General features: G+C 32.2%; 2 protein-coding genes across 4 annotated transcripts; both read right to left on the minus strand.

The window, feature by feature from the left end:
* Window positions 1-2,686: 2,686 nt before the first annotated feature.
* LOC137821031 (tryptophan aminotransferase-related protein 2) lies at window positions 2,687-9,496 on the minus strand. Its single transcript, XM_068625443.1, has 5 exons — window positions 9,051-9,496; window positions 5,446-5,749; window positions 3,965-4,245; window positions 3,073-3,374; window positions 2,687-2,979 (listed from the first exon to the last, which is right to left on the minus strand). Exons 1-5 carry the CDS (start codon window positions 9,287-9,289, stop codon window positions 2,795-2,797), a joined length of 1,311 nt encoding a protein of 436 aa, XP_068481544.1. The 5' UTR covers window positions 9,290-9,496; the 3' UTR covers window positions 2,687-2,794.
* A 4,308-nt stretch (window positions 9,497-13,804) lies between these two features.
* Window positions 13,805-17,755, minus strand: LOC137821033 (galactinol--sucrose galactosyltransferase). 3 transcript variants are annotated; one of them, XM_068625444.2, is made up of 5 exons: window positions 17,024-17,748; window positions 16,351-16,943; window positions 15,339-15,516; window positions 14,705-15,072; window positions 13,805-14,460 (listed from the first exon to the last, which is right to left on the minus strand). In XM_068625444.2, the coding sequence occupies exons 1-5, from the start codon at window positions 17,652-17,654 to the stop codon at window positions 13,897-13,899; spliced, it is 2,334 nt and encodes a 777-aa protein (XP_068481545.1). In that variant the 5' UTR covers window positions 17,655-17,748; the 3' UTR covers window positions 13,805-13,896. The 3 variants fall into 3 exon arrangements, with proteins under 3 accessions (XP_068481545.1, XP_090151963.1, XP_090151962.1); XM_090295837.1 differs by lacking the exons at window positions 16,351-16,943; window positions 17,024-17,748 and adding an exon at window positions 15,933-16,033; XM_090295836.1 differs by lacking the exons at window positions 13,805-14,460; window positions 14,705-15,072; window positions 15,339-15,516 and adding an exon at window positions 15,933-16,034 and having other exon boundaries at window positions 17,024-17,755.
* Window positions 17,756-21,229: the final 3,474 nt, after the last annotated feature.

A 21,229-nucleotide genomic window follows, 5' to 3' on the forward strand; every position in this document is an offset into this window, starting at 1 on the left:
TTTATTTTAAAATCAAATTATTTTTATTTTTATTTAAAATAAAATTATAATTTATATATAAAAAATATAATCAAAATTATAAAAAATAATAATTATTAAATAACATAATTAATCATATTTTATATATAATAAATTATAAATTTAAATAATAAAAATAAATAAATTTATATATAATAAAAGATAAAAAAAATAATAATGTTATTTAATATAAAATAAGTTTTTATCAAATATTTATAATTATAAATATTTTAATTAAGCATAGTTATAATTTATAATTAAATTAAATTAATTTTTTAATAATTTTTAAATATAAGGATAAATTTGTAAACTTATATTTTTATCAATTAAAAAAATATAATTTCAATCACACCCATCACATATTCACAAACTTTCATAAATTTTTCTACAATTTTCCTTCAAATTATCTCAAATTCACTCTCTCATTTTAACTCCCTAATTCAAAGAAAACATAAACTATTAATTTGTTGTCTTCATTTTTTTCTGACTATTGTCATTACCATGGTCGTCACTATTATCATTGCGGTAGCTCACACTGCACTTAGAAGAGAAAAAATATATATTTTGAAACAAATTTTCTAGACACACATGAAGAAAGTTATTTCTGAAATACATTAAAAACTTGTTTCAAAAAACTCATTCCAAATAAATACATTGAAATGTTATATATGTTCTGAAAAGTTTAATTTAGAAATCTTTTATGAAAAGTTCTTTCCAAAATATATTTAATGAATTCCAAAAAAAATTATTCTAGACAAATTTCTAAAACAAGTAGTAATCCGAAAGCCATTTTAAAAAAGGGAAAAATAGTTTTTTCGAAAATTGTGGGGTGAAGGTTTAAATTGTGTGAGTACATGAAGCAATTCCTTGAGAAAAATATTGTTGAAAAAATTGATCTTTCAATCGCATCTGTTTTGACTCGAATCGTGTTGGCTTGCAAAAATAAGCTGGAAGGACCCAAAGTGCGGGTTGGCAAGCTACCTTATCTATTTATTTATTTTTAAATTATTTTATATCTATATTAAAAACGCACTCATTTATATAAATATTTTAAAATTTATGATTAGTTAATTAATATTTTTAATTAAATAAATTAAGATAATTATCACATTTACATATTAAATAATTTATTATAATTAATAATTAAAACTTAATTTATAAATATTAAAAATTTAAATTATTTGATATTTTTTTATTTTTAGTTTAGAAAACAATAAGGACATGCAGATTGGCAAAGAAAATTGAAGTGCAGGGAAAGTTGAAAAAAAAAAAACATAAAAACACAAAAAAAGGAAGCAATTTTTTTGGTTTAAAACTTTCTCTTTCTTCATGGAGAGATTTGCGGGAAAAGGTGAATTTATAGTATTTTTATTTTAAAAAATTAAAAAATTACATATTGACTATATGTGTAAATTAGATATATATTATATTTATAATTTCTTTATTAATTATTAATATTAATTTTTTATATTACTCGCGGGAAACTTGTCTGTGTATCCTGTGTATCCGCATTTTTTATTTCTTTAGTATTTTTTTTTTTAAATAATTTTTCTTAATAACATTAAAATGAGAAGTTAAAGAGTAGTGGAGAGAGAAATTGGGAAGTAGGTACCTATATAAGAGAGAGAAAGTGGAAAGTAAGATATGTGGGTTATGTGTAATGGAGAATCATAAAATTTGTTTCTTAAATCAATTTTAATAAAAAAATATCAGTTTAAATCAGAAAAGTAACATAGTATCCGCATTTTTTATTTCTTTAATATTTTTTTTTATTTTTCAAAAACAATTTCTCTTAATAACATTAAAATGAGAAGTTAAAGAGTAATTAATTTTTTTATTTAACAGAGAAGAAGATCTTTAAAACAGAAAAGTAACTAATTAATCTGAAAAATAAATTAAGAGCAGTTAAGAGGGGAATAAGAAATGACACAATGACCATAATACAATAATAAAATTAAATATTAATATAAGGATAAAATAGGAAAAAAAATTAAGAGCAGTTAAGAGGGGAATCCCCTTTATATATAGGTATAAATAATAAAATAAATAATAAATAAATTATTAATTTTAATTATTAATATGTATTTTTATTAAATTAAATTAAATTTTTTATTTTAATTCTAATATATATTTCTAAATTCTTTTATAATTTTTTTAAAATTTATTATTTATCAAATTTGTAAACTTATATTTTATACATTTTAAACAAATTTAAAAATCTTTCACAATATCACATCAATTACAAACTTCAATAAATTTTTCTCACAAATTTACTCTAACATACTCCAATTTAAACAACTTCACTTTTCTCTCAAATCATTTTAAATTTATTCTCTCAAATTTCCTCGTCAATCCAAACACAGACGGTAATGAGAGGTCACCTCATTTCTTATTATCTTTGACCCGTTAATTGACTAGTTAAATAAGAGTGACGGACCAAACCTACTTTCCCATGCCTATTAATTTTACTTCAGTACAAACTTCAAATCCATATATTTCAAGGCCCTAAAGTTATTACAGTCTCATATATTGTGTTTGTCATGTGCAACTAGTTTTACTAAAGATATCTGAGTTAGAAAATAACTTTTTTTGAACTTTATTTATTTTATCAACGATTATTATTAAACAGAAAAACAACAATGATGAGACATGCGAAAAAAGAGAAAGATAGAAATGAAGGAGCAAAATTGCATTTGTGTTTCACTTTCCATCATACAGAAAACTAACACTTCTAATTATTATTATACAAACATTACCCCGAAGCAAATTTCCCCAATCACGATTTAATGGCAGAAAGTCTATCTAGAAAGTGGCTAAAATTTTCATCAGTATCCAACATGCTAATTCTTACGTATTTTGGGCTAACCCCAAAATGTTTTCCACTTCTAGTTAAGATGTTGTGTGCTCGAAGGAAGCTTTCGCAGTCTTCCACGTTTCCCTCACACTTTAACCACACAAAAGCTGTCAAATCAAATATGCACACAACAAAAACAATATAAGAGTTTATGTAAATTGAAGTTTATTAGTTTCAAATTTGATCAATTGAGCAAGTACCTGGTTGAGGCTCCAAAACCTCTTTGAAAAAAGTGCAGAATGCTGGAGAAAATTTGGGCAAACTGAACAACTCGCTATGCTCCACCACTAGTCTCAGTTGCTTCCACCTATTGGCCATGAGTTTGTGGCTGAACTTGAAGAAGGACTCCCCCTCTTGGGAGTTTCCTTGTTCCCAGCTGTCAGAAACTGCCCTTAAAACCTTAGCAGCCCTGAGTTGAGAATCCTTAGACACTCCAATTGTGTTCAGCTCTATGAATTTTGTCATTTTCTTTGCTACCTCTTTGTCTTTCACAAGAGCCCACCTACACAAAATACAAATTATGTGGAATCTTCTAGGAATTTCATTGATCTTTCTTTACTTTATGTTTGGATAGATCAAACACTTGTCAGAAAACCAAAGGGGTTCCTGTCCAACTAGCCATACTTCTATAGACTAATAATAACATATTTGGTTTCACATTCCAGGAAAATGTAAAGCTAATAGTTATAACGTCTCATTCCTTCTCAGACTCAGAGAAGAATGGTATTTTGTAACAATGTCAGTATGACACCCTGATCAAAGACTTAAAACGAAGTAGTTTAAAAATTATACTCACAAAATACCACGACCTAGTGGATCTCAGATCTTTCCTTTCTCTAAACATTTTTAGGCAACCAAAAGAGATTAAATCCCCTTTTATGTTGTTAAGTTTGTTGGGACTTAAAGAAAATGAAGTGACAACTGATAAAATTGTATTAAAGAAATATTTCTAAATAAGTCTTAAAAGAGTGATGATTGTGAAATCCAACTCTGGTAGAGCTGTAATTCAAGAAAGGTTATACAAATCTTGTGAAAGGGAAAATAATTGAGGAGTGTACATAAAGGTAGTCTTTATGACAAGGGAAAACTTACCCTATGCGCATTCCAGCATGGCCAGTGCTTTTTGAAACAGTGAAAAGGGTAAGATCATGATCTGCAGGTCCTGATATTGGAGTGTACTGTGGCCAGTAATAGGCAAGGTCATGGACCAAAAATCCCTGACTTCTATTGACCTTAGATATTCTTGCATGTCCATCAGGATTATTGGGAGAAGTAACCAGCTCAATGTAGGGACCCTCTTTCTCAAAACTTTCTGCATCACCACCCCATTGGTAGAGTCCTGATTTCAGGTGATTCGTCATTGATGGATACGACTGCAAGTAGTTAGTTAGTTAGTTCACTAGTCAATTCCATGCCAAACCATCAATTAGTCAAACTAAATAACATGTCACTGCAAAATCTTCCATGCAAACCTCAAGATAATGAACCTCCTGTAAGACCTAATTAGAAAGTCTGAACCATGTGATGTAACTAAAATGTGTGCCCCTTGTCTAAATCTTTCTATATTATACTCTCATTCTTGCGTGTAACTTGTTTCCACGCAGGATCAAGTGTGATTAAGGGTGATCAATAATACCATAATTAGTAATGAAGCCATATGACACCTTTTTTTTGTCCACCAATTGAATGAATTACCTTCCTGTTCAGATTTTCAAACCAAAGCTACTTTTCTGACAGTTCCGCACATGCCACAGTTGGACAAAAGTATCAAGTGTCATGTGATCAGTTGCAGCTGTGCAGAATTATGAGTGTAGGAAAAAGAGAAGATATCCATACACATGGAAGGATTAAAAAGGAAAAAATAAAATGTTATTATCACTGTCATTAGAACAGAAGTTTTTTTTTCCCTTTAATAAGAATATACTTTGACATGATTTTCAAAAAACGAGAAAATTATTTAAATAACTTCAGATTGTACCAGTAAGACCCAAATTAAAAATATATGGGATCAGGAGGTAGAAAATTAATTGCAGAGTACAGATACATAAGAAATGGTAGGAACACATTGAATGGTAGAATTAATAAGTGTTTCTTTAAGAAGAATCTCAGAAAGAGAAAGGGGAATCAAACCGGACGTAATTAACTCAATTGCTAAATGTTATCGATTTCCAACTGTTATAATAAATGCCTGTGGTTCATCATCAACAACCAACAAAAGTCTTCTGGACTTAGTACACTGTTTTAAGTTCCTTGGAGCATGCAAAACTCAAAGTGGTCAAACACTGTTTATAACACAATTATATAAACTATATGGGGTAATTAGTACAAGAGCATTGCTTTACATTACGAAAGCTGTATCAGAAACAAATTCAAGAATGACTTTGCTATTCTTTAATCATCCACTTTTACCAAAGAATACTTTTAAATTCTGCTACAATATCTTAGAAATCTTCTAGTTTATTAATTCTAGACAAAACATAATTTTATATTGTGATTTAATTATAAACTAAACTGAAACATCATTGATAGTTACACTGAAATATAAAATATAGTATATGAAAATGTTTACTCACTGAGTAGTAGGGTGAGGCACAGACAACACTGATTGGTTCGGGTGCATCAGTAGGGGAGAGAGCATAGAGAGCAGCCAGAAAGAGCTGAGAAGAACCTGTCCCAACCACAATGTGTCGCCCTTCTGTGACAGCATTTCCCACTACTGTGTGCAGCCTCACCACTTCCCTCGCAAACTCTGCCTCCAAAAACCAGCAAATGTTGGTCACATCAGAAAAATAACTCATTGACTGCCACCCCGGGATTATGATCGTGCTCTTCTCACCCGTTTGTCTCCAAAATCTCTCATACACTCTCGGGTCTCCACTGCAAAAAATCTCAATTTCATATAATTTCAATCTTTATTTTAATGTAACACAGCTCACATGAAACTACCCACATCATGCACTATCATCATGCCCCACAATGAACAAACATTTCAGAATAAAAAATTCCATGTCTTCTATAATGTCATGAAGTATAAAATTTGCATTATCATCATGTCCACCCATGAGCAAATATTTTAAATTATGCTGAGATTTTTTTTAGGGAAACTGTGAAAATTCAATCCAAAACCTTAAGCTATTAAGTTTATATTTTTTTTTATCTATTTTATATACATTCTTCTTGTCTATTTCTATTCAACACTGCCATACCAACTTCCTCTTGAGGCCGAAAAATTAATTATATATTTTAAGTAATACAATATTGAAAATATAGATCAATTCAAAGATTTTTTACTTGAATACCTTCTCATAGATTTGGTTCTCCTATGTGTTTTTTTCACAAACTTGATGTACACTGTTTAACTGCATAATTTCAATTTATCTGTTAATCTGATATAAAATATTTAAGAGATATATTGATGTTGATGTAACTCTATGTTACACTGTTGATGAATTAAAATCACAGAAATGAAACAACAGGAGAATCAAAGTGGTGAAAATAATGGAAGATGAAATTTACGAAAATGAGCATAATGAGAAGATTAAAAGCACACTGAGAGCAAAGAAAAAACGTATAAAACTTGAAAGATATAATGAACCTAGACAGATACATTTAACCCCTCTCACATGTAGACACAAATCCCATCACTCTGTATCCAATTTCTTTTGAGTAAATTAAGGCATAGTAATGATTTTGTTTGTACATGAAGATGTCCACAAATTAGGTAAAGAAGGAGCCATGAACAAGTTGAGGAAAGGGTATTGAATTAACTAAGGGATGAATGTGCACGTGTAAAGGTTATGGGAAAGTAATCATAAAACAGCATTAGCAAAGCAATGATTTGGTGGGTTGAAATATAAGGGTAGATGTATGCATTTAGGATTACATCAATGAATGGGAAGCATGCAGAAGTGAAGAGCGAAGGGGACAAAATATGTTCGAGTTGGATTTCTAATTTTGGAGGACCCACAATGCAGTTGACATGTGTAGATGCAGATTCCAAAGGGTTCAACCCAAAGCTTGTTTCTGCAATTGAGCGAATCACGATTGAAGCAGAAAAAAAGTTTTAAAAATGTCTTCTCACTCATTCAGCGAGCCAAAGAAAATAAGCGCCTCCACATAGTGTTATGTTATGGCCACGGCCGAAAGAGTGTCTTTATGCAGTGTGCGCATAGGCCATGTGACCCCACCAACTTCTTTCCAATTCTTCCAACTACCAACGAACACTATTATATTATACCATTTAAAAACAAACGCTAAGCTTGATTTTTTAAATTTTATTACATTAATATTCAAAGCAAACTAAAGATAAACATTTCTAGAAGTGTGTTTTAAAGAAAAAAAATCATCATTTAGCTTGAGACTTTCGCGTGTTGGTAATTTTGATCCATTTCTCTGTGACATGCAGTAAAATTTTTGAGTTTATAAAAAAACAGTGAATGCAACTCTGGTGTGTGAGCAAGACCATGTGATCAAGAACAGTACCTTAAAATGGTAGGAAGAAAGTTAGTTGGATATCAAATGTTTCTTGATTTAAAAATTGTGCTTCTAGAAGTTAAACACACTCTAAAACAAGGGTTCTTACAGGTTGAATAGTTGAGATGAAATGGGGTCCTTTAAAATTGACTTTAGTTTTGCAATTATCATCACTTTTCTTTTTCCCTAATCAAATACACTATTATAGCAATAGTGAGTGTCTATTAGGAAACGAATAACTTGTTAAAAGAGAGGAACCACTTTTGAATATAAAAAATAAGAAATCAAAGAGAAGGTTAATGTATATAATGATATTGGGTTAGACAATGTCAACGAGGATCCCGACAATGGTGTTGAAGTTAGACTCTCCTAATTGGCTACCACTTCTACCACAAAAATGGGACTCTACTTTTTCTAACTAAATCACCACCCTTCAAGGGAGTGCATGATAAAAATGATTTTTTTTGTTACATTATGAAACACACTTGGGAAAATGACAGGATCCAAATTGCAGCAGTAAAATATATATTTCAAAAAACATACACTCAAGTATCAGCGACGTCTTAATCTAACTTAGAAATTAAGGAACTATAAACTCATAATTCGACGTTATTGCATAATCTGAGAAAAAAATATAATCGGTGTTATATTTGGAAACGTGGTAGATCACATTTGAAATCCGTGGTAATCTTCAGCTATCTCCGAACATAGTAAAAAACCATAATAAGACCGAGTTCGACGTGGTTCCAAACAACTTCAACAACTTTTAGTTTACTAAGAAAGTTAATAGAATTTAACTATCTGAGAACTTAACAGATTGTCTCACCTCTCACTCACACGATGATCGAAAATAGGGATATAAACAAACCAGACGAATTGTACGGAATCTTAAAAGCTTAAACTTAAAAAAAAAAAAAAAAAACAGTTGAACATTTAAGTTTAACATGTTTATTCAAACACTTATAAAAAACTTTGAATCCAAATAGTTCCCAAATAATTCCGTTCCTTTTTTAGATGTGATCAAAGAGGTTTCTCGGTTAATTCCATTAACTTATTTACACTACTCATCTAAATTATATAAATAATCTCTGATTTTCTACTAGGAATGCAAAAGAAACAAAAAATATAATGAAACAAAGTTGTGTACTGTGTCTGCTGCTATATTCCTGACATTTTTGGTATGAGCAAGTCACGTTAGAGAAGATGAGTTGTCCCTGTCTTCTCGGGCAACAATAGCGGTAGCAGAACGCAAAGAACAGTACCAAAGACGCAAGACTCAGTCATAGCTACCAGAAACAGAGCCACGATTGGCACAACTAACAAAGCAACAAACAAAAGTGGTAGCAGAGATAAAATGACAGTAGAATCGAAGATTTTCAACCATTTGGCGCCAAACTATCTTCCATCCAAAACACAACTCATTACTTTTTGGTTACTGGTTCTCTTCGATCTGCCACTCCCTTAGACTAACACGACCCATTACTTTTTACTTATCAAAAAAACTTCCTTTCTCACCAAAAGTTTCTTAGCCCTTAAGTACGACAACGTAAAAAATGTCTAAAAACATGTACCAAGTATCTTGGAACATCAAAGGTTGCTTACTCACTCTAACACCACTAACATATTTGCAAGTTATAAACCATAACCAACACATCATGTATGAGCAAAACTAGTTAATCATATATTATGTAAAGTCTTTGCTTACTGGTCCAAGTTGATCACTCTATTCCCACCTCCTGCTGTGCAAGTTGAATTGGATGATGATGATGATATAAGCATGTTGGAATTGGTTCGTGCAAGCGATGAGGCTCTTTGTGAACCGAAACAAGAATTGTTGTGGGGTTCTTCTCCTTCGTAGACCACTAATCTGAGTATAAGACTAACGTTCAAGGCGAGGGATAAGACCAAGAAGTGTCGAGAAGAGAAGGAAGTAAGCTTAGGCATGGCGTAAGAAAAGAGAGAAGAAAAGGGTGTGTGTGGAAGAAGAAGAAAGTAGCTGGTTGAACTGCTTTCTGGTTGCACAGGTGCCACTCATATAAAGTGTTTGGAAAAGTGGACCTTTGGTTTCGATACCAAATCAAGTTTGCAAAGCGAACTTGCCTCAAACGTCGTGGCAACACGTACGTAGAATCGCTTCTGCGCTTCTCTCGAGATTTTGGTTACAATCAAAATCTGTTTATATATGACGCAAAAGGTGGTCTGTTTAATTTTAATTTAAATTCTCAATTTGAGATTAAAGATATTAGTACCATAAAAATAAATATTGAGATAGACATGAGAAAGTGAGAAATGGAGAAAAGTAAAGTCATGTGAATAACGTGGTTGAGAGCCTGAAACAGCTAAGGGAAGAATTTTTTTTAAAAAAAAAGCAGAATAACAAAAGGAAAAGAAGAAGTGAGTCAACTATTTATTGAGTGAATTATGTATTATGAAAGTATAATGGTACATAAGAATATAAAACATAGAATTTAGAATATCTGAGAAGAAATTTTGTGTATCAATCATATCAGTTATCTTATCAAGGGATTATTATAATTTTTTAAAAAAATACATTATTTTATTTTTATGTCTAATTATCATAATTTTTACATTAAGTTCTTCTCTATTTTCAATTCATATTTTAATATCCTCTCCCACTAACCTCAATCTTGTTCTCAAGATTGAAAAAATGTGTCATAATTGTTATATTATGTTATTCTTTATTTTTAACTCATGTTTTAATACCCTTCCCCACTTACCTCAACCTTGTCCTTAAGGTTGAAAAAAAAAAATGTCATATAATTGTTACATTAGGTTCTTCCTTATTTTCAACTCATGTTTCGATACCCTCCCCCAATTACCTCAACCTTGTCCTCAAGGTTGAAAAAAGGATAAGATTATTTGAAGTGTGTCTCATCTTCCCACATGGCATCCTCATCCAAAAACTCATTGAACTAACAATTGTGGAACACATAGCCCATTGCCTAACAGTGCGTGTAGATGAAATCTTCATCAAGAGGGAAAGACAAGTATTGTTCATGTGGAACTCCATGATACCCCTTGAGGAGAGATACATGGAAAACATGATGTAATTTTGTTGTCTCGGGTAATTGTAATTTATAAGTGACTTGGCCAATATTTTTTCAACACAAGAAAATGACCAAAATACCTCAATTCCAATTTATAAATTTCTTTCAACCCAGGGAGGTAAGGTTGCAACTTCACTAAAACCATATCTCCAACTTGGAATTGAACATCTTTACGTTTCTTAATTCGCTTGATTCTTTGTATAATTATGTGCATTATGTAAATTTTGCTTCAATATTTGCAAGAGGTCGTTATGTTATGTTTGGATTTGCATATGTACTGTTGTTAAAGACGGAATTGCGGGACGAAGTGCGATGCTACATTGTAGACCTCCCTTGTCGAAGAAAGCAAGAAGAGAAAAAGAAAATACATTTAAACAAATGTTGAAATGCATTTTTGCCTTTGCCAATTTAAAAGGATTTAAAAGGTAATTGATTATGTTAGTTAAAAAAAAATTAAAGGCATTATGTATATAATTTTATAATATAATATTATTTTATAACATAGATAATAATGATAATATTAAAATTATCTAAATACATTAATTTAACTAAAAAATTAAAATAAATTAATAATTGAAAAATAATTTAATTATATTTAAATTTTATATTTTATTTATTTATTTCAATTCTATATTATTTTATTCTTTTATTTATAGTTAAAAATTTAAATTATTTTAATTAAATAAAATGTGTATAAAAGTAATTATCATTTATTTTTTATTTTTTTTACATAAGGGAAAATTTGTAATCTTACAATTTACACAATTAAAAATAATTCAAAATATCCTTACAACCATCAAATCACTCACATATTTCAATAAATTTTCTTCACATATCCACTTTAACATATCTCAATCCAAACACCCTCAACTTTCTTCACACTTTCTTCTCAAATCTTCACACTTCCATTTTTTCACACCCTCAACTTTCCTTCCACTCCTCACTCCAAACAAAGCATTAGGGTTTAGAGCAGAGGGAATGTAACATTTTTTTTTTCAGCAATGAATAAATTAAATTAGAGGGTTACTTCAGGAGTAACCCAACCCATAAACACAAACAAAAGATTACAGACCCTTTAGATCAAAATCAAAAACCCAAAAGATCTGAAACTTTAGATGCCAAAAAAAACCTACACCTAATTGATCCCAAACTGGTGTACACAAGTGTAAATTCTGCACCAGTTTTTCCTAATTCTATTACCAAAATCAGCAACAAAATAAAATAATAGCTCAAATCTGCCCTAAGAGAAGAAAAAAAAAACACACAAATTGTATTTGGCTAGTTAATACTCCAAACATATGTTGTCACGTTTTTTGTTTTGCAAAAACAGAACATCTCAAATACATTTGACCATCTGTTTAGAAATGGTATGATGAACCCATTGAGCCACAAATCTACTAATGTCTTGTTGAATTTTGGGCCAGAAAAATTGTTAAGCAATCTAGCCACGATTTTTTTAACACCTTTTGTCCCCCAATCTTGCTTGAACGAAACTCAGTACATATTTTATTTTTTATATATTATATAGATGGAATACTCAATCTATCTTTTCAATTTAAAAAAACTTTTTTGAAAGCACAATTGGAATATAGACCGGTAGCCTACTAAAGTTTAGTATACAACTCATATAGAAATTGTTATTCGAAAATAATATATATATATATATATATATATATTAATTTCTTAAAATATTTATATTAATGTATAAATAATGGATCGGTTTGTCCATACAAGTTGGACTGTTTGAGGTTAATTTCAAGCTAATGGTGAACACAACTACAAGTTCATGTTTGCATGCAGGTTTATTACACCCATAAATACTTGAGGTTGTTCGTATATGTGAATGTGAATGATGTGAGTTTGGTGGTGAAGTGAAGAGTGTTGAAGTGGTGTTCGATGTGATATGTGATAATCCGCGTGATTGTAGGTGGTGTTAGTTTCAATTATCGGAAATAATGATTTAATTAAAAAAATTATAATTTACAAATAAATAAATTAAATTAAATTTTTAATAATTTTTAAATATAAAGATAAATTTGTAACATTAATAAAAGTACAATTTCAATCACTCATCACATATCACTTACCAAATTTTTCACTTTATTTACTTTAATTCAAACAATCTTACATTTTTCCTTTTTTTTTTCAAATCATCTCAAATTTAATGTTAATATAACACTACAACACAAAGCATAGTTTGTCATGAATCACGACTCTCATACAACTTGAAAATGAGTAAATATTTTATTAAATTAAAAATATTAAATAATACTATCTGATAAACTAATTAATAAATATATAATTATATAATTTTTATTACATAAATGAGTTTATATTTTCTAAACAAAAATATTGTATTGTTATTTAATTATTAAATAAGTGAATTTTTAATACTTTTATTTATATTTTATAATTGTATATAGTTTTTTTTTTATTTGGATAAATCATTTTGTTTAAAGTAATTAATTAAAGTGCATTAGTCGAATTTAATTTTTATTTATTTTATAATTTTTTTATTTTTAAGTTAAAACACTATTATAATGAATTTACCATTTTGTAATTTTTTTATTATGTATAATTTTCACTTAACATTATTAAATAAAACATTAATTAGTTCAATTTATAATATTAAATTCTTTTAATTTGATCTATACAGAGTTTAAATTAAAAATAATTCAAAAAATAATAAAAACAATGTAATAATTACTTGCATTTATAACTTTATAATAAATAATAATAATTAAAAAAATTAAAAATTAAAATAGAAGAAATAAAAAAAAATCTCAGTTACGAATTAAATAAAGTAATTTGTATATAAATCAAAGTACCTTTAAGATACCTTACAAATGAAATTATATTTTAGTAAGTTACTTATAGTAAGTTCTCTGTCACTCCTAAGACACAAATAAAAGTAGCTTTTCGTTTTCATCATTCATTTGAAAAATGAGAAAGACGTTAGGAAAATAAAATAAAATATTTGTATTATTAATATATAAAAAATGCCAAAATTGAATATTAAAAAGGTAAAAAAATACTAAAATTTTAATAATTATAAATTTTAATTTATCTAGAAAAACCTTCAATTTTATTTAATATATCAAGATTTAAAATTTGCGTCTATTTTAAATTCAAATTAAATGTTAAATTGTATTTTTATAATAATAAAAAATAATTCTCAGTGAAGAAGTTTGGGATCTAAAAAACACCTTAGTGTTTAAAATCGAAAACGAAGATTAATAGTTTATAAATAACTCATAGGTGGATAGTTTTTACTATCTAAAGAAAGTTAAGTAAAAGAAGATAATTTCTTGTAATTAATTGAAAATGAATTTTGAATCTCTACACAACTTATCCACAAGTTAGAACATATTTCCTTACAAAAAAAACTTGATAAAGAAAGAAATAGATAAAGATGTTATTGCTTAAAAACAGAGTTTAACATCATAGCATTCCAAAATCCCCTTTTTGAAGAAGTAATAGGGATCAAAATAAAAACTCAAGCATTGAGAATTTTGAAGAAGTAGGCCAAGAAACTAGGACTCTCACCATTCTATCCTCATAATCAAATTTCACAGATACCCCATCAAGTTTGCAACTAATTGGCTTCTCTGATGAGAACACCCTCATCTCCCCATAACCCTTCACCCCAATTTTGACCACATCTGTGTCATCATCAAACTCCAGGGACTGAATGGCACCACCAGAGTTAAGCATGTTCACTAATCCAATTGGAGCAAATTGAATTAACCCCTTTGATAACAGTGTCACTGGAGACACTGTCAACAGCTCAAAGCTAAATGGCTCCAGTGAAACTTCCAATTTCTCAGACCACTTCATCAGCTTCACTTTCTTGTCCTTGAACAAATACACAGCAAACACATCCACCCCTTTTATGCACATTGGATTTTTTCCATTGCTCCATTCAATATCTTGAGGACTCGCCAAGCATGTCACAGCGTGTGAGAATTCAGAGGCACTCTTGTTTCGCCGAGTCACAGGACACCACCCTCCTCCTTGGGAATTAAATAAACCCAAAACACCTGTATGCTGTGACAAAACGAAGATGTAAAAAGTTAAATAACAAATCCAAAGCCATTGTGGTGTGATCAAAACAACTTATTCAAACAATCATGTCATGATATATGATTGAAAAATAATATGTCTCTTCAAGTTTAAAAGGATTATAACATGGTTTACGATCATGATTAGTTAATAAAACTCAACTGGGTGTCATGATCTCCACAAACTTTTACGTCAAATATATTCAATAAAACTCAGAAGGGTGGCTTACTTTGTTGAGATTCCAAATTTTGAGCATTGTTTTCCCATCGTGTAAAGGGTCTTCAAACAAAGAGTCTCGAGTGGGGAGTGCATAGTGTTGGCAACGCAAGATGGAGCCATCAGGTAAAGAGAGGCTCTTGAGCAACTTGAAGTTGTGATTTCCAACACAATCACTAACGTAAATGGGTCCACCAGAGATGGCTCTAGAAGCAGCATGGAACTCAGCACATGGGTGAGTAGATTGAAACATGTCCCAATCCGGGTGAATAAAATTTCCCATCCACAAGCTGTTGTAGGCACAATGCACCATGTGACACCCTTGGAGCCAGTACGTTCCATTTGGATCCCCAGAGGGATCAGTGCACCAAAAGTCATCTCCTATATGAATCAGTTGTTACGGGTAGAAAAATTTAGGTTTATTCATCAAGTTTCAGAATTTTTGGATATAAAAATGAAAGCAATTTCAGAAGTTTCAGAAATAGTGCGTGTTTAGTTCAAGGTCTAAGCTCTGATATCCACAATTTGTATATAAAAGTGGAGTTTCAACTTGGAAGCAAATCATGAATTCACGTTTGAATCGATCCGATGCAAAACTAAATATAGACATAATCTTCTAATATGTGATGAATTTGAAGTGGTATTACCTACGCGACCAAGGGCTATGGTTTCAGTGCCAAGGAGAAAGAAGTCGTTACAATGCTCCATGCTTGCAATGACTCCATTGCCTTTGAAATGCTTCTTCACCGATGCAGTGAGTGCTTTGTAATAATCTTTGGCTAACTCAACACGCCCACCGAATTCCTCAGAGAGCATTTCCAGCAACTACAAGGTGCAAATCACCAAATATTATACTTCAAAACCATCTAAACAAATATCTATGTTTTGTTTAGTCTTTTACTTTCATAAAACTACATTTTTGTGCTTAATACTTATTCTCAAACCTAACAAAAGAAAAAGAGTGAGTCGCCTTCTTTTAAATTATTCATTTCGAAAAAAATATAGTCTATGCATGGAAAATGTTAAATGATTTTATATACTATAATTTCATTATAGATCATACAATAAGTGTATTTTGTTTTACCATAATTATTTCCAAATTTTCATAACGTAAAAGATTTTAAACCGTTCCGAGTATAATATATCATGCTGGTAGTACAAAAATATAAATATACACCAATGAAAGTATCCAAAATTTATGAGTTGTGATACTAATTTTGGCAAGGTCCTCGTATACTTACCAGATGTAGTAGGAAAGAAATAGTGCCAATGGAAAGAGAAACCTTCTCAATCTCATGACAAACCATTTCTAGTTGAGACAATTTGGCTTTCATGTTTCAACCCTGCAATTACGACAATAGTAGTGTGTGTATATGTACATCGTTGCTCCTATTAAACTAAACGTAAATACAATAACAAAATATTCAACTCAGTGCTGCTGCTAAATCAAAACCTGAACTAGTCTATTTGGATTTTTAAAAATATTTTCTTTCATTCCAATGTAAACAAAAAAAAAACTCTGAAGTTAACTAATTCAACCCTATTTAGTATTGTATTTCAAAAATACTTTTATGTTTAAAATGATTTAATATGCATACGTTTTTATTATATAATTAGTTTTGGTTGTATATTATAATTTCTAGAGGCAATATTTCTTACATGTATAACGTCAACTTTGACGCCGTCAATTCCCGCCGATTCCAAACGCGAGTGGAGCCCCTCGTACAAACGGTGAGCGAGGTGTGGTGGCACAAGTCCCACACCGTTATTCACGATCTTATCCACCGCTAAATCTTCCATTGTCATTTTTAACCCCTGCGAGAGCTTCGGAGTAACAAGCTTAGCCTCGGGCATGCCCGGAACCTCAGGTCTGACACCACCCCAGTACCCACAAAGCGCGTGCCAAACATACACCTGCTCCACGCTCCTAAACCCCTCCTTCAAATCCCTCACGAACGCGCCCAAACCCTTCTCACACCCCTCCACACTGCGATAATCCCTGAACTTGTAATTCTCCTCGAACTTCACGAGCCTGCACGGCATTTGCTCCCCTGCGGAGGTTCGGTTCACACCCTCTTGGTCCGTTACGGGATCCTCATCGTGACAAATTGATTGCCACCCATCGTCTATTAGGACCATCCCCGGAGGGCACCCTCCCTCCACAAGGCCCTTCACCCCTTCCCACACCCCTGATGGATGCACCTTCAGGTAAAACGCGTCCCACGTACACCAACCAAACTTCTCTATAATCGCTGCAAAATATAATCAAATTATTCAATGACTAACTTAATCTTTTTTTTTTAAATTATCATCACGATCAAATTTAATATACCTGGCGCGGTTTTCTCCTCCAGAAGCTTGAAACTCCCCAAATGCATTCTAACCACCTTCGCTGCTTCTCTGACTAACCGAAACGGATCATCGCCTACGTGGACGTACAAGCAGCTCTCGAAGCTGGAGGCAGTGACACGTGTGGACCCGCTCTCCACGCAAACGTCCACGTAGTCATCTAACCCAGGTTGGAGGGAGGCTCGGAAGGAGCCTTGGAGGATGGGAAGCAACAACACGTAGGGGCGACCCAGCGAGTCATTCTTGTCGAGAAGGATCATTTGGGTTTCGTGTTCCACCTCGTGCCCGTTGCTTCCCACCCACTGCGTGCTCCACCACACCTTGAACCGGAATATGCTCATGAACCTTATGTCCCTCAGCTTCCCCAGAGGCACCACGTGGCGGCTCCTGGGCTCGTCCACGTGCAGCCCCACGAAGCAACCCACCACCGTGTCGGTCGGTTTGGAATACAGCGAGGGTGAAGGGGTGGCCATAATGTTGGGTGGGACTTCCGTCAGAAAAGGGTGGCCGTTAGCGAGAAAGTTGGATCCGTTTAAGGTTATGGACATGGGTGAATTGTCGTGGAGCAGACCCAACGAACCTAGTTGCACTGTTTTGCTTAAGCTTGGAGCCATGGTTAGAGTGTCGTGGGTTGGTGGGTTTATATAGTGAAGCCACTTTATATGTTATGTGTTTTTTCAATGCTGCATAGTTATATAGTGCTACAATGCTTTCATTAATCTTTACAAAAATAGTTATCTAGTTCTAATGGTGTAGTTTGATAAAAGAAAAACAGGGTGGAAAATGTCGAATTTGTTTTGTTCTTACTTCCTTATCTAGATAGAATGGAAAAAAGCTTGCTGGATACATATTAAAAAATAAGATGAAATAAAAGAAAAAGAATGATAGAGTATGAGAAAATTGGAATTAGTAGGATACACATTTCTGGAAGAGGAAGTGAACCGCTAAAAGAAAAGGTTAAAGGGAGTTGGGTGGGTCCCTTTAATTTTTGCAGGATAGTGAATAGTGAGAAAATATATTGTTTATTTTCTTAACTGATTCTTGCTATTACGGAACCACAACTCTCATTGCTATTCCAGATGTTTCCGCGAGCTTGTATAGTTCTTTTGTTTATTTTATTATATTTTACATTTGTCTTTTTGACATGTGCAACAAGAGTGATCCTCTACTGTCTAGCTTCATCTTTTGTTATCTTAAACATAATTAGTCCGTCTTCAACTTTCAAATATGTTTTTTTTTTCTGTTTGAAATTGTTCTTAGTTATATTCGTGAAGATTTTGATGAAATTATTTAAAGATGAGTAATCTTTTATAGGTAGATTGTCCTTATATGCACGTGATTATTTAAACACACTATCATAGGAAATAGAAGAACACGAGTTAGATGTGGAGAGATCACGATATATCCATGGGGCAGCAGGATGCTTCGAGAAAGTAGTTGCCTCGATTGGCACCCTAATAACAATTGATAAAAACATTGACTATTGGAAGGAAGTTGAGTGTGCGAGATTGCATATGCGTCTACCAATTGAAGGAGAAAAAAAAAAGTGAGTACGAGGTTCAAGATTAATGGCAGAATTTATCTGTGTATATTGCAAAAACAAAAACAGAGAAGTGGTTTTGATTCATGAATTCTAAAACAGTTTTGATTTACAAACCTAAAATCTAGGGTTCAGTTTTCTTGTTGCACGATTCACGGAAACCCTCGAGCAAACGTTTCTTCTCTCTTCACTCACGATCTGTGCAAGGGCAAAGCGTGAGACTCGAACCTTCGAAGAATCCGTTCTTCTCGGGAGGTTGTGCAGCCGAGACCTGGAGTAGTGCCGCAGATGACTGCTGGAACGTGGGTTGTGGCCGTTTGGGCTGCTACCATTTTCCCTATATAAGCAAGGGTTTCCCTCATTCAGAAATCGCATCTCTCTCACACACCTCTTCATCTTCTTCAGACCCACTCGTTCACCATCTTCTTCCTTTTCCTAATTTCCACTTTTCACTTTCTCTCTCCTCTTTATTTTAATATTATAATATTTCTGGGTTCTATATGGTATTACTCTTTTAAAGAGAAACTTGTTAGTTCTGATCCTCGAAAATTACCGGAAAGTTCCTGTTGTATCCTGGGGGACTTGCGCAATACACCGCGGATAAGTCCTTACGGACAGTGATTACTCACGCCTCGGGAAATCTTTTTGTTCGTTTTAAAGCCTTTTTTACTACATTGATAAAAGTGGAAACACCACTAAATGAGACATCAAAGTATTGTTGTGGGTTATGGGGAAAGAAGACAGATGATGAATCCTCATCGTGTTCCTCCATAGCCAAAGGTATTAAAAAATAAATTTGTTTGAGTGCAGGAGCTTAAACTATTTTGCATTATCGCAACCAAACAAAGACGCTACATCGGTGGCTTTGCCGCAGAGATAGGCCCCGGTTAAACTATGGTGATCAATAGTGATGGCAACATGAAATCTGTGCAACAAACAATTATTAAGAGAGGGTTTAAGAAGTGCAACAAATAATTACTAACAGTGGCATAGAGGAGCACAACGAGGGAGGTTAACTAAACATAAGAACGACAAAGAGTGTGTTAGAGAATGGAACGTTGGAGGAAAACCCTAATGGCGAAGAAAACATAATAATAAGAACAAATGAAAGTCAAGGTGGAAATAATAATAGGTATTAATGAGGATCATAAGTTTAAATATAAAAGGATTAAGGATTAGGGAAACCATCAAAAAGTATATACATAAGAGAAAATATTGACATCAACAAGTTTCAAACACAAACCAAACACATATCAATAATTTCATACAAATTAAAGACTCAAAACACCAATTAGAATATGAAAAACTTACTCTACAAGCTTTGAAGTTTACCAATGACCAAACTTTCAGTTGTACCATAGTAAAATTCCCAATATGATATATCCTATCACTATTAAAGATCTTTTTATTTTTGTGTTTCCACAACTCATCTACCACCGCTATCCAACACAATCCCAAATTTGATTAACGCTTTTACTCATCCCACTTACTTTGAAATTAAGAAAATGCACTTTTGGCTCATAATGCTCCGTCAATACCACCTCCAACCAGGGAAAATAGTAATATATAATAGATATATAATCTTGTTGAAAATGGAGATGGATGTGTACTAAGTACCTAAAATAAAAATAAATCTACATTGTCAAATTCAAGATATGGAAAATGATATATAATATTACAAGGGAAATGGGATGAAAAATGCCAACAACTAAGTGTAGCAAATGTATATTCCTCATACTTGTATAATGAAAAGAATGTGGTCGGAAAAACTATTAAGTAGTAATATGGTTCCTCCATCTTTTCCTGCAGCTCTTAAATCATTCTATTATTGTATTTTTCATCTTCACTTGAATATTAAAACTCTTCTAATTATTTGGATCTATACTCTTCATCATGCTCTTCATCTTGTTATTTTCCCTTCTTGCTCTTGGTATTTTGAGTTCGGACTTTCAAAGAATAAGGTAAATGTGATAATCCCAAAACCTCTAGTTTTTCTTTATTTTCTGCAATTCTTTGTAACCTTTGTTCTTCATATTTAGACATGTCTCCTACAAACAAAAAGTTAAGATGCTTTCTCACTTGAAGATGGATCTACGTTGAAATAATAGAAATTCTCTCGTAATTATTGTATCAGTTATAAATTTGAATATCTTTCTCACATATTCACTATTCACACAAAAAAAAAACGTGTATGTGGTGGCGGTTATAATATGACGATTATTAAAAATTGTCACAATTTGTTGTATAATACGACACTTCGAATTGTGACATGTAGAACCACCATAATTATCCTTCAAAATAAAAACTCTCTCGTATTTCGTTCCCTCCGTAATAACAATGTGTTTGAAGTATACATCTCTCTTCAAACACCTATTTTCGGCAGCGATGCCCCAAAATCCTAAACTCTTCGAACGTTGTCTTGGCAACACTATGTGGTTGCATTCTCTTATCACTAAACAATTAGACCACTAGAAGCGTGGGCGCGGTGGAGGTTTCAAGAGTGAAAGCAGTGGAGGTTTCAAGAGTGGCTGTGACGGTGGCGGTTGCGGTAGAGGTGGATTTGGTCATGGCAGTGGAGGACACGGCGGTTTTCGCAACGAAGGGCCACCCTCCGAAGTCATAGGTTGTTTTTTCTTCCAGAACTTAAAA

This window comes from Phaseolus vulgaris, chromosome 9 (genome assembly GCF_051622355.1).
Source record: "Phaseolus vulgaris cultivar YP4 chromosome 9, ASM5162235v1, whole genome shotgun sequence".
NCBI classification, from domain to species: Eukaryota; Viridiplantae; Streptophyta; class Magnoliopsida; order Fabales; family Fabaceae; genus Phaseolus; species Phaseolus vulgaris.

Coding starts and splice junctions, on each gene's coding strand:
- LOC137821031 (XM_068625443.1), bottom strand. CDS start 9,289: ATGCCTAAGCTTACTTCCTTCTCTTCTCGACACTTCTTGGTCTTATCC. Junction 3,375..3,964: donor CATGCTGGAATGCGCATAGG/GTAAGTTTTCCC, acceptor TATTTTGTGTAG/GTGGGCTCTTGTGAAAGACA. Junction 2,980..3,072: donor GGTTTTGGAGCCTCAACCAG/GTACTTGCTCAA, acceptor TTGATTTGACAG/CTTTTGTGTGGTTAAAGTGT.
- LOC137821033 (XM_068625444.2), bottom strand. CDS start 17,654: ATGGCTCCAAGCTTAAGCAAAACAGTGCAACTAGGTTCGTTGGGTCTG. Junction 15,073..15,338: donor CATAGCCCTTGGTCGCGTAG/GTAATACCACTT, acceptor TGATTCATATAG/GAGATGACTTTTGGTGCACT. Junction 14,461..14,704: donor AAATTTGGAATCTCAACAAA/GTAAGCCACCCT, acceptor GTTTTGTCACAG/CATACAGGTGTTTTGGGTTT.